Source organism: Eufriesea mexicana, unplaced genomic scaffold, assembly GCF_001483705.2.
Source record: "Eufriesea mexicana isolate 0111107269 unplaced genomic scaffold, ASM148370v2 scaffold1824, whole genome shotgun sequence".
Classification (NCBI taxonomy): Eukaryota; Metazoa; Arthropoda; class Insecta; order Hymenoptera; family Apidae; genus Eufriesea; species Eufriesea mexicana.
In genome coordinates, this window is record NW_016909928.1 from 931,738 (window position 1) to 952,920 (window position 21,183).

The window sequence follows — 21,183 nt, forward strand, 5'->3', positions numbered from 1 at the left end:
TGTGAGAAAGACAGTATGACGAATGTGTAGATGAGTGAGGGAGAGGGAGAGAGAATGGAAAAGAAGAGACATCTGACACTCGGAGGCGATTTTCTGATTTTATCCAGGGGAGTGCAGTTTGCGGCTGTTGTGTGAGAAAGTCAGCTGCGTGTACATACTCGGGCTCTCTACCTGTTTATACTGTTTGCCAGAGTTGGAGGTGATATTAAAAGATTATAGTAAATTTTGCGTGGACTAATTTTTAGAGAGAGAATTTTGGACAGCTTATGTTATTTTTTGTTTTACTTATGAATTATATATTTTTTTATGAAATATTTATAGATTAATAGTTATTTCCGATCAAATTTTTTTAACTAAAAGTTCTCCTAAGATTATTTATCATTTTTATAAACTCAAATAACGAAAATGGAGAAAATGAGGGAAAAAGGAGTAATATTTATATTTGGAAAAACAAATCCCTCCGTCTGGTAAAATTGCCTGTCCGTTGCTTCTACGTTTTCCGTTATTGTCCTTTTGAAGCTACGCCAATTGGAAATACAAGACAATTTTAATTTATGATTTTTATTTACTTAAAATTCTTTTAAGTTTTGTTAATTCAAAGTATATTATTTAATCAAATATTAATATTAAAAAATTGTTAAAATTATTTATTTTAATTTGCAATCAGTTTATATTATTTTTTATAATAATTTTTTTATATTTTATCTAATTGGCGTTGTTTTTCTGTGTACTCATATGTATCCTATGGCAGAACACCCTAACTCGAAATATATAGCAAACCGTTGCTTGATGCTAAATTTTGATGTAAGCTTTTTGGTTAAGGTCAGTGTTTAATTACGGTGTTGTAATTAAAAAAAAAAAAGAATTAATATTTTTGGCTTCACTAATCATATCATGTGGCAATATAAGGTGTATAAAATAATCAATAATATAAAGTTTTAATTGTCAGAGTTCAGTTATTATTGATTTTGATATGCTAGTATAAATTCTTAATATATGATAATATATTCCCTATCTTTTATTTTAATTTAGATAAACTATAACAATTTAAATAATTAAATATTATTTATTTTTATTATTATAAAGTTTAATTAAAATTATTTGTAATAAGGATTATAGAACAAACAAAACAGAATAAGTATTTTATACGATATAATTACAAAAATTATTTGTATTTATTTATTGATATTACTTTACCAATGATATCTGTATAAGATTTTAAATTAATAAAATTTATATGTTTCAAGCGAAAATTTATAACCGTAAAAGGGTGTTATTGTCAAAAAACAATTGTATAATAATCTCGGAGAATGCAGCGCGAGCTCTCACGCCTCATGTCCCAATAACACACGCTTACCATTTGTCTCCGATGTGTGCGCGTTAATAAACGCGCTATATCGTTGTACGCACGACAGGTAGTAATGGGATCAAACAATATTGTTTATGAAATAAGTCAACTTTTGTTTATTTGATAAATATTACATTGAAAAATCATGATAAGTTGAAAACTATTGTTTTTATTTGTTAATGAAGTATTACTTTAGGTTAAAGTTGTAAAAAAGTTTTATTATTTATGAACAAAATTTATAAAGCACATTTAAAAATTATTTAATTCATTTAATCAAAGACAGAAGCAATGTAGTAAATGTTGCAATTTAAATACATTAGTGTTTAAAATAAAATTATATTGGTTTATTATGAAACTGCTATTCATCAAAATGTTTTTATTTTTTTGAGAAGGTTTTAAGGCGTAAATATGAAATTATGTAACTAAAGTAAAGGAAATTGTATAAAGTTGTTTAAAAGACTGAATATAGTAGTAATTTAATTTAATATTTTGAAAGTGATCCCATTGCTAAATTAGGTAGAGCATATAATAGTCGTGCGGCTAGGGTTTCTTAGCTGGTTGTTGCTGTCCGGTGGTGGCTGGCAAATCGGAGACCCCACCCATAAATCCATTCAATAAAACAAAACAAAAGAATTAACTCCCTTCTCCGTGCTGCCTCTACCGGGTTAGAGCAAGTTGTGTGTGTGTTGCAGCTGACCTACGCAAACTGCACTCGCTGGACCCACGCCCCTGTCCTGTCTGCAACCGCATGTACAGTAACTTGTCGAACCTGCGTCAGCACATGCGCCTGATCCACAACCCTCAGAGTGTCACATGCCCCCTCTGTAACAAGCCATTCAAGACCAAGCTCTACCTGAAGCGCCACCTGGTCAGCTTCCATGAGCTCAGCGTGGCAGACAGACATCGTCAGGAAGAAATCTATCAACAGCAACAGCCTAAAGCGCAACAACAGACTGGAGCGCAAACTCATCTACAAATCCAGGCACAACAAACAGATAACGTTAAACCCTTTTCTGCGCCCAGAATCTCTATGGAAGAAGGTGCAGCTACAGTAACTCTGGAGAACAAATCAAGAGTATTCCAAGATGGTGCTTATGAGGTCAATCAGACCAATGCCGAATCAAAGCACTTTCAGAGCAGTATGATGCAGTTTGATGCTGCATACCACTAATGCGCCTTAGTTTCTTCGGCCCATTTGTGATAGTTTTTTGGTTGAGTAGGCTTAATGCCAGTAATTTCTGGCAATCATAACCTCCAATTGGAGTTTAATATAGTCTTTCGAAAGAAGACCAAGGTGCAGTGAAGAGATTAGAAGTTTGTACTGTGATGGATAGCATTAAGAATTTTATAGAATTTTTAATATTGAAAATCTTTGATAACATTAACTACTTTCTAATACCTTTTATATTAAATTTGCAAATTTAAATTTTTTATTTTTAACATGCATAGAGTAACTGTGTTTCTACTTTTATTTTTCTTACTTACATTATTTAAATGGAATTTAAATATTTTTCATTCATTTATAACAATGAATAATTAACTATGCTTTTAGAGTATAATATGAAGCAGTTTTAATAAATGAAATAGAAGTTAAAATATTTAGCTTTATAAGCTAAAATATTAATAGTTTTTGTTATTATAATTTAATAGAAGTACTATAAAGATATAGTATAATCAGAAACAATATTGATAACATAATTTGAATTTATAATCAAAAATGATAGTTTTATTTCAAGTAAGATTTATTTCTGTATGTAAACTGCATTCTTAATTTATTAAATACTTTTGAATATCATATTTCATAATTTTGTATGATTTTATATTTAGCTTTAGTTACAACAAAAGTGTTTATTTCTTGGTTTAGAATAACAATATACAGATTAATTAAAATATTTTGCTGCAAATAATTTGCAATTGAAATATAGAAATTTTGTTCTAGAGACTTATAATGGAATAATGCTAAAATTATTTTTAAGCTATCCATTCAGGACTTTACTCCATAATATAATCTTTTCACAGCGTCCTAGAATAACTATTGAAACAATAGTCCTTAAAGGACAACTCGCAAAAGGTGCCGTGCCTATTCGTCGTAAGGAAAAGCGAGAATATTCCTTAAACAAAAGAAGAAACAAGAGAGAAATCACAAATAACCGCCGCAAGTGGAACAGCCATCCCACCTCGTACTGATTATTCCGCGAGCCAGGATAACTTGTTGTTTTATTTGATGCTATACAGTGTTATACAGACTACAGATATTTACAACGATATTATATTCTTACAGAGGATTATATTTACTTTATTGATTGCGTCACACGACTGGGCGACACGCACAGAAACTCCCAGGATGACGTATGAACATATTATAATATATTTTTCACCGCGTAGCAGTTTAACGGTGCAATAGACAGCCAACCGATTTTACAGCTCAAGCAGATTTACAGAGGATTTATTATTGACAGTTATCGATGGGAAACCACCGTGATGCAGCAGATTGAATTTAATATATTATAAGAGGCCTGTGTCCGAGATGGCTTTTCTTGCAAATTTTTTTATACGCTCTAATGTGATATTACAGAGCTAAATCTATCACTTTTCTCCATATTTTTAATGCATTCAATTTCCAATTTATTTTCTTTTCTTTTTTTTTTAACGCTCCATTTTGAAATTACTTATTGACGTTACCATAACACACCGCATTTTTGTTCTATGTTTCCACTGTTATTACTTTGGTTTAATATTGAATAACTGTTTTTAATGATATTAATTTTTAAAGTATTATTTAGATTTTTTGAAAAGTAAATTTCATGTAAACAGTATTATTACTATTATTATTCTATTTCTATGTTATCTCTGTTAGAAAAGATAGGTTTGAGACATGAAAATATTGATATTACAAATTAATTATATTCTCACAAATTATGTATTAATTGAAAATCGGGAAAATAATTAATTTCAAATGACTTACAAAGTATTATTTTATAAAATGAATTACTCGATTGATCAGTAGTTTATCATTTAATATTTTATAACTTTCAACAAGCTTTTTAGGAGAAGTTGACTTTTTTTTGCTCTTTTGTTAATTCTGTAGCATGTGGTACGGTTTTATAACCATAACAGTTTGTAAGGTATTTTAGCAAACGTATAGTTGTTTACTACTAAGTATTTCTTTCGTTAAATATATGATTTCTTTTTGCGTAGAATACATCTATGCATATTGAATACTAATATTATTAAGTTACTGGTTAACATAAGCTACATGTATAACTATTGTGGCTACCTACTTTAAGTCACATTAATTTTTGTACATGTATTTAACTTTGTTTGTCAGTATCTTAAAACATGTATAGTCTATGATGTAAAAGATGAGGTATTTTATATTTTACTTAGGAACTGCTTGTTATTTAGTTTCTGCTAAAACTTGTGAAACGTTCCATATGTATTTATTCGAAGAGAAAAGAGGAAAGATAAAGCCATCTCAGATATCGCCGAACTCCATAGCCATAGTACCACACAGTACAACTCAGGATCTTTTATATTATATTTTACAGATGACAATAGTTCCGTGAGCGCGATGTCCTCGACAAATTTTTCGCTATATACTTTACGTCAGAGTCGAAAATTTTTAGTAATTTATATAGTTATTCAAGCCTTCGTTACTTCAATGGTAAATTTTAAACATCATTTAACATTTTTTGTTTTTATTAAAGAAATTCGTTGATCATCTTTATTTCGGATAGGTTAACTTGACTGATGTCTTTTAAAAACTTAATATAATTTAAATATATTTTAAACACGGTATATAAAATTTGTTAGATTTTATCATGGACTTTTGTTTCTAGTAATTAGTTGGCAATTGGTTGTATTCGAATAACTATAAAATCATTGAAAATTTTACGATTGACTCCGAGTTCGAGGAAAGTCGAAATATTTCTCGAGTTGATCGCGCCATTCACACAGGCTCCTTACCTCACGATTTACAATCAAATCACAGATGCAGCTATATATTATTATAATAAGTATATTTACATACCGTTTTACAATAGTGCCGGGGTCGCAACGACTGCGACGAATCAAATTTAAAAAAAAAAAAAAACGCCAGACGCATTAACCACGAAAGAGATGGGAAAACAAACTAATTCCAATTTTTTCGTCTCGTACGTGGACGGTTTTCTTTTTCTTATTGTTACGCACTTTTTCCGAAGGTTTTTCTATTCGTTTTTTAACGCGTGGAACAGAGAGCTTCGTGCCCAGCGCATAGTTTTTACTGACTCTAAGATTAGAATATAAATGTTGCATATCATGTTATTAAGATTGTTGTACAAACAGCCTGTTGCAAAACCTCGGTCTATGGTTCCTCTCTTGACGCTATTCTATTTTCGTTTAACTTTTCTGCTTTCTATACGTAGAATTTACATGTATATATGTATATTTTTCTTTCCTTTTTCTCTCTTTTTTTTTTATTTTCTTTTTTTTTCCTTACTCGCTAATGCTAATCATTTATTTATCGAATCTAATTTCTATGAAATTACGTATTCAATATTTTTACTTACGTTTTCAATTTTTGCTTCATTTTCGATCGCTAAGTTTACGAATCTTTAATTCGAATTTTCGGTATATAGTTAAACGACGTTTAGAATCGCTAATTAAATGGAAGTACACTTAGTTACGAATTTCAGTTACATTCCATTAATTAGTAAACCGATACTTGCTTTGCTCGTTATTAGCATCGGCCGATTATCTTGGATACTTCGATTCGAAAATATTCGCGATGAACTTACGATTTAATTCCGTTGCTATGTACGATACTATAATTTGCCCTAAGTTGTTTATTTAGATCACGCGTTCACGTTTATGAGTGTCAGTTGAAATAGCAATCTGATTATTTGTTCGTAAAATAATCGACCGATTGGCTCCCTAGACCGAGATTCATGTTCATATACATATATCATACACACACATACAGCACATAGCCAGAATCAAACAGCGAGCCACAAAGATAGAGTACATAGAATGATTAAAGCAAAGTAACGCAGAATCGATGATTTGAAACAAACGGAAACGAAACGAAGCAGATAATTACAGGGAAATCATTTTTCTAACTCGCAATCTTTCGCTGGGCATTAAAAGTGATATAACGATCAGCCGATTAGTTGATTGATTGATTAATTGATTGATTAATTGATTGATTAATTGATTGAAATATTCCAACAGATAATGCAGTTTTTCCATTTTTCCAAACAAAACCGCCGAATAATCAACCAATTAACAGCAGGAGTGAAAAGAAATATTTGAAAAAAATTCGTTATCTAGGAAATGTCTAAGTCTGGAGAAAGCACCATTTCGCAGGATTTTTCCCCCCCTCACTCCCTCACCCCCTCCGCCAACCCCTACACGTTTTTCTTTTCGAGTGTACCCTTTAGTCGGTGGGCGATTTGAAAATTGGAAAGTTGAAATGCTTGTTCGAGTTTAAGGAGTGATCATGAAAAATATAGGCTCGAAAACGAAAAAAACGACCTGAACACGTCAAAACAAGAGATTAAAAGTATTTTTGAAACCGATGAAAAAAGAAAGAACAAGGAATTTGGAATTGAAAAAGTACGAAATTACGAGAATTAAGAAGTAACCGAGAAATTTAAATTTTCGATGATTTTACGAAATTTTTCATACAGATTTCGATTCGAAAGCTGTGAACTTTCTAATTTTCGATTCAACTATATTTTTGTTTTGTCAGTCGGAGAAACAAAAGAGTATAAAACAAAGATTCGACGAGTAGCTACGGATATTAACATTCCCCCTCTCTTTTTTTCTTTTTCTTTTCTTCTTTTTAAATTAATTAATCGATTCGTTCTCACTTACTATTTATTTCTATCATTATTTATTCAGAACACGATGATTCAGAATGTTTGTAAGATGCATTGAAACGAACTTTTCGATTCGACTTTAAGTTACTCTTCGTTCTCCTATTTTACTCCTTTTCTTTTCAAGGAAAGTGCATTTGCTTAGTTGTTGTATATATTGTAAATTACAGCGATTCGTGTACTCGAGAGCTAGTAATTAATCATAGGGTTAGGGCTTAGGATTAACTAAAAAGAGGAGATTGGTTTCTCGTTCGGGGGACGTCATAGGTTTTCTATTTCGAAAAATCATGCTAGTTCTACTTTAATTATTCGTAAGAACGAAATCTAGTCAAATTGAGGTTTCATTAGGAAATTACAAGGTTCGACAACTTTCTACGGTGTGTTGAAAAAAGAAAAAAAGATTTATATTCGATGAGTCAGTTTTCAAAATCGGAGAATGTCACGAATTCGTCCATTATTTTGCGTTTTTATGTGATCAATTATAAAAGGATGGCATATCAACATTAGAACTACCGAACGAGACAAAATGTTCGGTTTCAAACTTTCTGTGTTCGACTCCTCAAACCTGACGAGCGTATAATACCAAAGCTCAACACGATTCGTAGTACACGATTTTATTTTTATCGATAAATTTTCATCTCTTCGCCAACCTATTTTATGTATTTTAAACAAAAATTTTCTCGTTACGATATTTGCATATCTCGTATAGCAATGTCGATAGACACATGGTTTATACCCTTCGGATCTGAGGAGATAATATCGTAATAAACAGTACAGTTAGCTTTGAAAAAATTAATCTTGATTTTTATCGAGAAACGTAATTCTGTACACTTAATTATTTTCAACGTATTTAGTTATTTTTACGTATATATGTGATATTTAAAGATATATCAGCAGAAGCTGGTAGTTCCAGTGTTGAACGGTCCAAGGTTATTTTATTATTGAAATGTGATAAAGTAATCAAATAACGAGAGTAAAAACTGATTTCTTTTTAAGATGTGAAAATGTTTATAGCGATTAAAGTAGTTTGCTTTTATTACCGTTCTCCTTTTTTTTCTTTTTTAACACAAAGTGTAGAACCGAAGAGAGAAAAGGAATCTGAACGTCAAACTATTATAGTTGATACTAAACGAGAAGACAAATTTTGCAATACTAGAACAAGAATCGATGTTAATGAATTTCGTAGGTGATAAAGGAATAGTTCACTGAAATTGCGACCGTAGAACTTGCTAATTGTATTACCAGTTAATCTCATATCTCTTAGTCCTCTCTCTCTACTCTCTCTCTCTCTCTCATCCACCCTCTCTGTACCTTGCTATCGCCACCATTTTCTTCGAATTCTCTTCTATTTAATATGTACGTCTATCATTCTTATATTTAATGTAAGGGATTTTCTACTCGATAGCGTACTCAAACGACCAGTATTTCACTATATTTTTTAATAGTGATTTTTATAACTGTAAAGGTGAAGTAGTCGATAGTGCAATCTTTCGAGCGTAAGTATAGTTAGTGCATCAGTATTAAAGAGAAAAAAAAAAATGCATAGAAATGTATACAACCTTTGTGCAATTTTCTATAATTATTAATATTTTTCTGTCAATGTCAGCTTTTCACGAAATTAGTAATAATGTGATCTTCAGTGTATTTTTTTTAACCAGAAGTGTATGCGAATATGTCAGTGGTAGTTTGTATGAAAATAATTAGCAGGTCGAATAACGCTATTAATCTTGTTTCGTATAATTTGCATATTTAGGAGACACTCGATTGCAAATGCGATTCCACGTGTATTTCTATTTCGAATTTAGATTTTATGAAAATTTTACTTAAGAAGATCGAAACGAGAAATTGTCGAATTATCAAAGTACGATGTAAATCACGACTGCCAATTAAGTCTTCGATTCATCGATCTGGAATCTTTTTCAAATATTCTGTCGAAAAATATAATTGTTGATTGCTATAATTATTATACTAGCATATTTCTCGTGAAAATTTGTTTCAATTAATCCTTTGTACTTCGTTCATGCGAAGACATTCATAATCTGCAATTTGTTGCTTGCTTTTATTTCCAGCAATAAAAATAAAAGATGGAAGAAAGTTATTGCATAAATAAATTCTTCGATGCTTGAATTTCTTTTTTTTCTCGAAATACAACTTTCGATTTCAGAAAGTTTCTCATTGCAAATTAGAATTGTTGATCGATCGAATTAAAAAATTCAAGTGCAAAGGGTTAAAATGTTTCATTTTTATCGAAATGTGAATAGCTTTGTACCTAATTTAGGTACAAGGCAAAATAGATCGAGTGATATACAATTATATTTTCAAATTGTAATCAGGTATAATGCGTATCAGCTTATTTGATTCTCAATGAAAGTTAATGTTCGTTTACATTTATTAACGTTGCATTTACAATCCAGATGGATTCGAAAAGAAATATCATAAGCGATCGATATTTCTTGATATTTCTTTGCGCGAAATTTGCAAATATTTTTCTTCGATTGTCACTTTTCGTGTCAATTATTCAGACATGGTTGTTTCGAGCATTACTTTCAGAGATTAATACGAACGATTTTACTATGAAGCAAAGCACTACTAAATAAGATACCTATCTATTGATATTTATCTAAAAATAACGTAAAAATTATCTGGGTAATAGTCAAGCTGTATATTACTGCTTTCTGCGTTGAATAAGACCCCGGTTGCGAATTTCAGTGAAAAAGAAAAATCACCGAACGAGAATCCAAAGTGATACAAATCACGTAATACATTTTCTGCAAATCTATTTAAGGACATTTTCTCTCTCTCTCTCTCTCTCTCTCTCTCTCTCTCTCTCTCTCTCTTTCTCTTTCTCTCTCTTTCTTTATTTTTCCGAAACGAGACAAATTGAAGATAAAACTAAGGATACTAATTTCGGTAATTTTCACGAGGAACATTCTGACAGAGTAATATTTTAAATATTTTGCTTTTGCAAAAACATGTAAATTGTCGTTTCATGTACCTTTTTGCAACGAGAAAATTCCATTTTAGAATTTCCATTGATGTGTCGAAATTAAATGAACGTTCTCGTGCAAATGAGACAATGAAAGAGGATAAAGTCATATTTTAGGAATCATAGCTATGCGTTATAATTATGGTTTAGGCTTGACAAAAGATGGTCAAATCTCCTCGTAACATTTTTAGAATAGTTGTAAACATTGAAGCTGAACATTTTTGCAATAAATAGAGACTACTATTCTTCAGAGTTTTTTGCAAAAAATGAACGATGAAGCACATAGTATCTGGAAGTTTTTTAATAAAAGGAAATGAGGACAAATTGGATGCATTGAATTTTCGTAATGGTGTCCAAATGAACATAGTCGAAAAGCAATGGAAAATTTTGATCTCTTAGCGGTTTACAAAATTACTCGAAAAGAAATGCTATATTTCTCTCGTAAATAAAGAACGTCGATGATAAAGGAATTAATAATATTCTTTATTATTAACGATAAAGAAATAAATAAGGAACTATGTTCAAACGTTTGTCAGGTTTCTGCAAAGGTATTTTGCAGGAAAATTGATAACATTAGATTTTAGAACACTTGCAAACAAGCTGAAGAAAGTTAGAATTGCAATTTTTTGCAAGACACGAATTCAGAAGATGAACGCTGAATATTAAATTATAAGCCTTTGACAGTTTTGCAGGAGTTATTACAAATATCGTAATTCCAGATTTTTGCAAAAAATTACAAATATTAGATCAAAAAATTTTTACCGAAAAGTCATAAAAATTAGATTGTAGAATTTTTACGGAAAACTCGAATAATAAGTAGATTTATAGATTTTTTGCAAAAATAGCATTAAAGGAAACGATTTATTTAATAAATGTGAGAAGAATCTCGTCGAATTTTTGCGCAAATTCGAACGGCAGCGAATTAGATTATAAAAAATGTCGAATTACAGGAAAATATCGAAAATTCCAGTTCGAAATAGTTCTCGAAAACGGGAGACGAGTCTTTTGCAAAAAATCTATGAAGTCGATTCGTTCCAATAGTTAAAGAAATTAAAAAAAAAAAAAAAATAATAATTCCGTAAATTACGCGTTCAGACTTGTATTGAAATTATTTCTAAAATTTCTACAAGGAGTGAAAAAAAAGAAGGAATTGGAATTGAAATTTTTTATGTATTTTCTCATTCAGGACAAAACTTTGCATGTATATAAAAGGGAAAAAAGAACACTTCGAATGAATTTTCTTCGAATTTTCTCGCTTCTAATGTAGAAATTTTTCACGCTTTAATCTAAGTAAATTTATTTATTAGAATCTATTATTATAAACTGTCCCGAGTGACATAGCGTAGGTATACGAAATAAGAATGATTCATAACTATTCACATGAACGACTGAATAATCGCTTTCTTTCATTTCTTCACTATACGAACACTTAACGCGAACGATGACAAGTGGAAATTAAATTTTGTACTTAGGAGTCTGTCTAGACAGATAATTGCGGTCCTTTCGTCGAAATTATTAAACGTATCTCTGCATTCTTATTTATACTCTCGTCTCTGTTTAAACGAAAAGTACACTTGCGAATGAATAATTTTTCGTTACACCGAGGGACGCATTTTTGCAATTTATTTCAAACTACTGCGATTATCCTTCGCTATCGCGTCTTATTTTATTTTATTTCGAGTTTCGAATTTTATAAACACATACGTGATAAATAGCGAATAAGCGTTAGATTAAAGTAACGATAGTTGCATTTAATTGCATTTTCAGTCCTATTTACTTGGGAATTGATCATTGTTCACTTGCTATTAGCAGACATACTAACTTTGAATTTTATCGTAACAGATTACTGGGAAATTACTAAATAATTACATATACGAGCAATTATCTGTACAGATTGAACTTCGTAATAAGAACAGAGAAGAATAATTTTGCGAATCCTTTGCAGTTGAATAGTAATGATTTATTTGTGACCTTGAAACCGAAGCTGCGTGTATTTTTCGTATTGTTATCTCGAGAACGTAACTTATGCGAAACTTTTATGTTTGATCGTTAGTGTGAATTATCCATGAGTAGAACGTTTTATACTTTATACGATTGTAAACGATAAATAATTAAGCAACGACTTTAGTGGGTTTTTACAAAAACGAAGGTAAAACGCATTAAACGTCGATTCTTATTTGTATACGAATTAATTATTTATTGTTAATGATAAAAAGTGTGAGTTAGGTTCAAACGATTTTAACTGCAAACGGTTTAAAAATTGATCGATAAAGTTCCTTTCCCGATTGTCCATGAGATCGCCTAGCTAACTAATTAATCGTTTCTTTAATTGATTTATTAATCTATATAAAGAAAAAAAAAAAATATGATTACCCGCGATACTTAATAAAATATCTCCTTTAATCAAACGATCATCTTCATATTTATTCGGAATAAATGAATTTGAAATGTCCGCGAGTCCCTTTTGTAAATTTTTGTTAAACGCGCGATAACGAAACAAATGTTTCCAAGTGCTTTGCGTTGTTTTAAGTTCCTATCTTATTTAATTATTCGATTTATTCTTAGTTAAAATCTAAGTTAAAAATCATAAACGTACACGATCGTATTTTTTTTTTTTATTCCATTTGTTCGATTTATGACGTTTTTATATGTACACTTTTCTTTGTAAAAGCCGAGCAAGTTACTTGTACTGGACAATTGTAAATATTTAAGAAGATTAGAACACTTTTAGTTAACGATTGATTATCATTAATATGTTAATAATGATTTCAACGATTCTTTTTTTTTTTTTAATAAAGTATGTAAATATTTGTTGGATGGTTCTTTTCCACGATTATTATTTTTCTAATTTGTAATACACCTGTGTAGATATTTTAACATTTCTTGACATTATGTAATCGAGGTCGAGAAAAATGTTTGAAGTCGTACTCGAAATAATTGGACGGGTACCGAACCTTTTAACCGGGGAGCTTACTTGTCGAAAGTGCACTTTCGTGCATACGAAGCACGACGTGCTACGAAGAACTTGCGAAGACGAGTTAATTCGTCATGCTTAAATGATACGTCGAATTTAAGTTTGTGCGGAAATTTTAAAAAATTCCGTGACAAGTTTACTCGTCTTACGAATCGAGTAAGCATTTTCCAATGACGAGTTATCGAGTTATCCATCCCTGGTCAAAGGGCTAATCATTTGAATATCAGCGATCATTGGAAAAATTCTGTCGAAAAATGTCAAGTAGCGGGATCAAGTTTGCTCGGTTTACGTTGAAAGACGTGAAGCGGCGCGGTCGTACTTTGTTTCTCTTAACTATCGTCAAGATTAAGGAGGCGCTGCGGTAGCATCACAAGTTTTAGTTGCACGTTGTCGCTCGATGCAGTAACATATCGCGACAGAAAATAATCGCGCTACGTGATGTCCAAACGATTGAAATACGATCTACTGAAACATTTTTCAGATACTCCGATTAAAATCCATACTGTTTAAGACCATTGTTTAATCCTCTATGAATAGATATGGCTTTTCGAATGAAATGTTTCTGGTACTGCATTTTTATCTATTTTACTTCTACTTTTGTATCTGTAACTATGATAGTGCTATACTGCATATTAAGCGATGCGCGTTCATCGATATTTCACGCAAGATCAGTATTGTTTTTGATTCTTCAATATGTTCGTGTTGAACGAATAATGAAACAATAATCCAGCATCGAAGTCTATTAATCCATAGAGGATTTAATCATAGCGATAATATTTAACGAGTAATCAGTTTAGAATGAATTCCATATATTGATAAAAGCATTTTCTTTCTATTTAAGGTTAAAAATAACCTATTATTGCTACTTCGTGAAAATACGTTCCACGATAACCGATTATTCGTAAAGCGAATAAGATATTTTTAGGTAACAAACAACAATATTGTAATGGTTTTTATCAAGGACCTGTCTTTTCTTTCGTATATATATACATATATATACATTAGACGACATATTGCACGCAAAGCATCATCCAACAATTGAAATGGCAGTTAGGATATCATTCAATTTATCGATTAATTATCTATTTAACGATATTGAGTGCTTGTATTTTCATTGAAATTTTTTACAAGTCCCTTTCTGAAATATAAACATAAACAAGACTTAGAGAAACAGTATTCTCGACAAAGGAAAGTCTGTTTCGAAGAATTAACGATAGATATTTAATATACATAGGTAATCGTCGAGGTTAGAATATCGATACGGGTATACTGTCGAGTATATGATTGCGTTTACAACAATTTTCTCATGCTTTCTCACTGGTGTACTTGTATCGGTGTCCTGATTCACGTTAATTGTATGCGACCTTTTAATTGTCAGCGCGAAGATATCAGTGAATAAAGATATTCAGATTTGTACGTCAGCTTTGATATAGTTATTTCATATTTTACGTTTTGATTAATTGTTCAGTTGCCAAACAAAAATTCATTGAAAAATTAATTTAAACAAGGGTTCATATTATATCATTAAGATATAAAAATGCTTTTAATTTTTATTTATTAATAATCGTTTTATTTTCTCATTGAAACACGAATTTGTGCAGTTAATAGATTTATTGTTTGAGATATAATACGCTGTAACATTTTGCCAGTATAATTCGTAATTGAAGACTGAACTTTGAGTTTTATGTTTTCGAACGATGGATTTAATGATAATCAAATAATAAACCGCTTGTTTCTGCGATTTGAAGGATTTGGAAATTTTATTTTGTTCGATAAGAGTGAATTTATATTATTTAGACTAGGTAATGAATATCGATAAAAATATATTTTTAAATTTAGGATTTTCGTTCTACATAAATTACAAGGTTATTATAATTTTTTAAATCCTTTCAGGTAACTTGATCTAACGAAATATTCTATTTTGGAATTCATGTAACTATATGAAAACTATACGACAAATTAATGGCTTTATGTAATTGTAACGCTAAAATTAATCGAACTAGCTAGTTGTGAAATGTTTAAAATAATTTATCGATAACTTGATCTCAGTTTCATTGAGTTTTTGATTCACGTTGAAATTTCAATTTTGACGAATATCTTTAGTGATTTATAATAAGATAATTTGAAAGTTGCTCATTTCCGATCAACTAAAATTCATCGTAGTCTATATTATTTACGATATAATATTACGTTAATTAAATTTAATTCTAATTTTAAGTTTGGAAGGATAAAGTGTATGGAAAAAACATTCAATAATAAGATTTCATAGAGTACAAATAATTTATATTCACGATGAATACTTTTTACAAATAAATAAGTTTATATAAAATTTCATCCAATAAAAATTGCCTTTTAAAAGTTTTGCTTTAGACGATGATAAAAGGTAAACAAAAAGAAAAGGTACTTTTTCAAGAAATCTGTAATTTATAACAATCGATTGGTTGATTCAACGTCACAGAATCTGCTGTTACGAGCGAAGCGTATTTTTTAAATGATAATTACAGGGGAACGTTTTCCCACTCTGCTTTCTCTCGCTCTCTCTCTCTCTCTCTCTCTCTCTCTCTACCTTTTCGGTCTTTCATTAAGACAGGAAACCCCGTTTCTGATTAGCGTTCTGAATTTGACTTCTTTTTGCAATTAAAAATTCTTTCTTTTCCCTTTTTGTTTTAAGTATATTTGTTACGGATTTCACATGTCAAGGACTCCTCGGTAAACTTCTCCTTTGCGAGCAAGTCGTGTACGAACTGTCCTGATATTTTTCATATATATATATTATAATTACTGGTATTATATTGTTTAATTTCCGTTAATAGACAATAAGGAAAATTAAAAAAGAGGATCTACGTAAGAAAAAAAGATCAAAATGAGAAACAAAAAAAATATAGTTTGACATACAAGAGCATGTTTATAAGATAATTGTAAAAATTTATTCGTTTCAGGTGAAAGATAAAGAAATGTAAAAATATAAAAAATTATTATAGGTTTAATGGAGTCAGATTGTTGTCAATCATGTTTAGGAGATGGTTGAATTATTTGGACTAGAAATGGACTAAAATCTAATTTTTGAATTTTCGAAACTCGTGACAGAAATTTTATAAGATTATATCAATACGTGAGTATCGGTGATACAATCGAGAAGAAGGTGATTCTACATGAAAAAACAGATCGAAAGTAAAGAATAAAATTTTTTCATTCGAAACTTCGTTTGCGAGAAAATCGACTTTGAATATTCACCGAGTGCGCGTGTATTTAACTTTGGCTAAAGCGGATGGACCATCAGAATATCAGCGTATTCGGTGAATATTCAAAGTCGATTTTCTCGACAACGAAGCCTCAAACGAAAAAATTTTATTCCTTATTTTCGATTTGTTTTTTCACGTAGAATTACCTCTTCTTCGATTTTACTACCGTTGCTGGAACACCCTGTATTTGATCAGTCTTATTTTCACATATTTCGACTAATTTTTGACAGCTTTCCTATCGTTTCTCGGCAAAGTGATAAAGGAATTTTTTGGTCCTTTGAGAATGCTTTTAAAGTCTCAAAGGAATTTTTCATTTTCAGACGATGTCAAAAATAGCCTTTTTTAAACATGCTTTGTAAAAAAGGGGGTTAATTATTGTCATTTGCGTATAGCATATTTAGTATCACTGTAGCATTATTGTAGTATATTTAGCAAAAATATCTAACGTACATCTTTGTAAAAAATTCTTTTTGGATTTAATCTACATTCTTTTTTATCGATTTTAGTGCTGGATGTACTGAACGTTTTTCAGAAATTGACTGATTTTTTATTAACCGATTTTATATTTTTTCTTATCCACGCTTTGAAAATTTCGAATCTTAAAAAATGTACGATGTTTCGAGTCCTCGAAACTCGAAATTTTCATGGATTTCGAAGGGTTTCGATGTTTCGATGTTTCGACGTTTCGTGAAATTTACCCGCAGTTTGAACATACCTGCGGCTAACTTCTCGGCTAGAGATATTGGTATTCTATGAACGAAGTGCCAGTTTGTATCTAGTTGTTTCAGCTAATAATATATTCACCCCAAAGCTTTTGTTCCATTATCAATTACTTGTTCAGTATTGGATTTAGGTTCGGTGTTTCCGAAGTTTATATTGCTATTTGATCGATATTGGAGGTTATGTTTCATACAATTCGTTCTTTTGCATCTGGCATTGAATACACACGAGGAGTCGAAATTATACGCGTTTATATGGAAGTAATTTTTATCACGCATTTTAATCTCTTTTCATCCGTAGATGAGATATCTCGTAATGCGACGTCATTCAGTGACAACTTTGATAAGAAATCTCTCCTATCTGTTTTCCAATATTTATTACTAAATCATAAATGTTTCACGCGAAAGAAAGAGAAGACCCATTTTGAATAAGAAATATCGCGTTCCTGATGTTCGATATTAATATTAGGAAATATTAAATGCTTCGTGTGAAATGTAAGATAAGAGATCTTGGATATTGGTTCCATTGTCTTTATAAGTGAATTGTAATAGTTTTATGTAAATTTGTAAGGGGAAAAAAGGCTTATCCTTTAAGGTAAAATAGGTTATGTTTTGATACACGAGTTATCTCATCTATAATATTGCATGAACACAAGGTTAGCTGAAAGAAGGTCATTTGTATTTGTATTTGTATTTGACGTCATTGTTGAATATTAATTTTGAGAATTTTCGGAGAAATCTAAAGAGAGTAGTGGTATGAACTTCCATTTTGTTTTTAAAATCTAGAACTAGTGAATTAATTGATGGGTACATCGCTTTAGTTTAATTCTTACGCATTTATTTTTGAAAATTACTATTTTTCCATGCAGTGATATTTTATTATCTGTTATATTTTGTTATATTTTATTTATTTTATTTGAATATGTTACAAATGTAAATACATTAAATAGAACATTTAATTAATTTAGTATTTATTATTATTATTATTTTTAACATTTTTTAGCTGATATGTATAGTGTTATCATTGTTACATCTAAGATAATATTATTTGCAAAAATTTCAGATATAATATTTATTTATATATTCAATGCATATGTTGTACACTATATTTCGCTATAATTTAAATAGTCATTTTTTAATAGTAGTAATAATATTTAATAGTCATAAGAATAAAATGTGCAAGAATATTTCTTCTTGTGATTACACAAGGAGACGTTACACGATAATCGTTCTGGTCTTGATAAAAGAATTCCTCTTAACGAACGCGGTGCTTTGATTTATAGAGCTCATTTCCCTCGCGACCAATACCATTTTTTGTTACGCTCAGAGAACATAGAGTTCATACAGAGTTCTACATAGGCGTCGAAGCAGGGCTAGAAATTTTAATTCATATATAATTCGGAATTTTCAGAAGGCTTACTGTTGTAATAATTTAAATACATTTTTAAATTATTGCTAAAATTAATCGAATATTAATTTTAATTGATATTAATAAATACGAACAGTGAACAGTGAAGAGTTAATATCTAAACAAATTATAACGAAATTGTTAAATATTATACAAATATTTGAAATCATTTCACAAGTGTCATACATCTTTGAAATTGGTTCACTTTTACTTTTATGTCACTATATTTTCAAATTTTAGGTATCTAGTATGTTATATAATGATAAATACTTGATATTTACTATATTTTTATCGTAAGATGGTTTACGTCTACTTTTATGTCATCATATTTTCAAATTTTAGGTATTTAGTATGTTATATAATAATAAATACGTGATATTTATTATATTTTTATCGTAAGATGGTCTACTTTTATGTCACCATAATTTTATATATAATTTTATTATATAATAATAAATACACGATGTTTAGTATATTTTCATCGTGATATGCTAATTTACAGGTAGAATATCATATTATCACTTTTTAAAAATTTTTTAACAAAAGTGATGCAAAAGGTGTAAAAATAATAATCAGAACTGTACACGGATTATTGGCGTGGTCAATATATATTTTCCTCTGATATCAAGAACACGCTCTTGTATGACGAATTATAATTAACAAATGATTAATGAGAAGAACCTGTTGTACCAAGTACAGCAAAAAATTTTTAATCTCTTTCACAATTTTCCATGTAATAAAACTGATCTAAAAACTTCGAGTATTTTCCAAGTACTCTGTATGTAATGTAATTTCTAGGTAGTGCTCAAGGTGTCTCGCAACGATGCTCGATAAATGAGAAATTGATAAGTCCGAAACAAACAAATTTCATTACGTCACCTACAATAAATATAAAACTAATCATTGAAAAGCAAGCAAAGGAATTCAAGAGAACGTTGTTTATGCGAATTTTGATTATACGAATGGTCGATTATCCGAACATAAGGTGAATCATGCGTGCCAGAAATTATGGAAGTGGCTGAAGTCATGTATGTTTCGTTTTGAAATATTTAAAATTTCGCGCTTTAGATATATTCGAAATTTGAAAAATTAATTAATTAATTAAAATTACAAACTCGATTTAACGGTGCAATTCTTTGCACAAAATAAACACAAAATAAATGATAAAATCGGTTCCTTTGAAATTTTAACTTGGACCATATTCATAATTTCTAGCACACGTATGTATATCTAAATCGAAAAATTGAAATTATTCAGAAATTAGGATATTTGGTACTAATATACCTAGATTATATCAGTAGATACTAATATATCTAGAAGAATATCAGTCATGAATGGACGTAGATAAAAATAATTCGGGATAAAAAATTACGAGTGATAATTTTTAATCCCTAATTGATTTATGACATAATTAAAAATTTTCTTCTTTCAGCCCGATTAAAATCGGATTTTATTTATTAAATTGGATTTATTGGATTAATTCGAAATTAAGGGGATGCTCTGGTCTGGAAGTAAGAAAGGAATTATTTTTTCGATAATTTCTTTCGATAAAAGCCATAAGAGCTTTTCACGCAGCTTTTTTGTCGTCATTTGATAAATATTTTCAGAGTATCCTAAATTTTTTTCAATAAAAGGTAGCAACACATAGAAATTATGAAAGCATATATACCAGGTGATTTAAAAAACATGCTTGGTACGTTGACATGATTTCAGCTCTTCTATTTACTCAAATCAGACAAATTGAGAAGAATTCTGTTTAATAAGAACACAGTTATGATCGAAACCGGAAAATATAAAAAGTCTGCAAATTTAAAAGAATGCCAGTATTTTGAAGTTGAAATATCGATTTTCTTTCGGTCTTTTGTCACTTGAATGTTAAAAAAAAAAAATAGTGAATGATATTAAATTTCAATTGTTTTAATTCTGACGATAAAAGGACATCTGCCAAGGATAGTGCTGAAATTTGAAGTCAATCGGTTAACTAGAAATCGAGTTATCGTGTCAACGTGTTTAAAAAGTATAGATTTCGAGAAAAATGCGTTTAAAGTTTTTAGTACGAATATTCAAGATTCGATTGATTCGTCGTACCGTTTTACTGAAGGAATAGCCAACTTATAACGAGTCAGTTCTTGATTTGCAGCTCATCATTTGCACAAAGAGCGTGACGAAGTTAAAGTTCTGATGACACATGTAGCAACGAGACCGATCCACTCGTTGAAGTAATAGATATACATTACATTTCGAACGCGAATTTTACAAATTTCATGCAACGAGTTTGCACGTATATTTTCTAAGATTTTGAGAAAATGAAAAAAGGAAAACAGAATTTTGTGACCTTCTAGAGCAGAAGACCCCCTTAGTTCGGATAGTCGACATTCTACTGTGTAAATTTAAATGGTAAAATATGAATAATACGGGAATGGTAAATGAAGAAGATAAATTGATGGAAACGGAGAAATGTACATGTAAAAATGCTTGTTCAGGTCGAAGGGTACGCCGCGGCAGGCCGCGGCTTGGAACAAGGGGTGGAAAACATGGATCCCCGTCTGTGCAGGGTAATTCGCCATCGAGGAGCGAATGGCTACCCCTGGATATGAGAACTACACCTCCTGCTGCGATGCCTGCTTTCCGTGGCTTCGAGGAATCCT

The 21,183-nt window shown here is 30.3% G+C and overlaps 1 protein-coding gene across 1 annotated transcript in view; it reads left to right on the forward strand.

Annotated features, from left to right (window-relative positions):
- The window catches only part of LOC108549214 (uncharacterized), a 97,626-nt gene that overhangs the window by 5,382 nt on the left and 71,061 nt on the right, over positions 1–21,183 (forward strand). Inside the window, exon 6 of the mRNA XM_017902498.1 lies at positions 21,019–21,181. Within this exon, the coding sequence (XP_017757987.1) occupies positions 21,019–21,181 (163 nt within the window). The remainder of the gene's footprint in view (positions 1–21,018; positions 21,182–21,183) is intronic.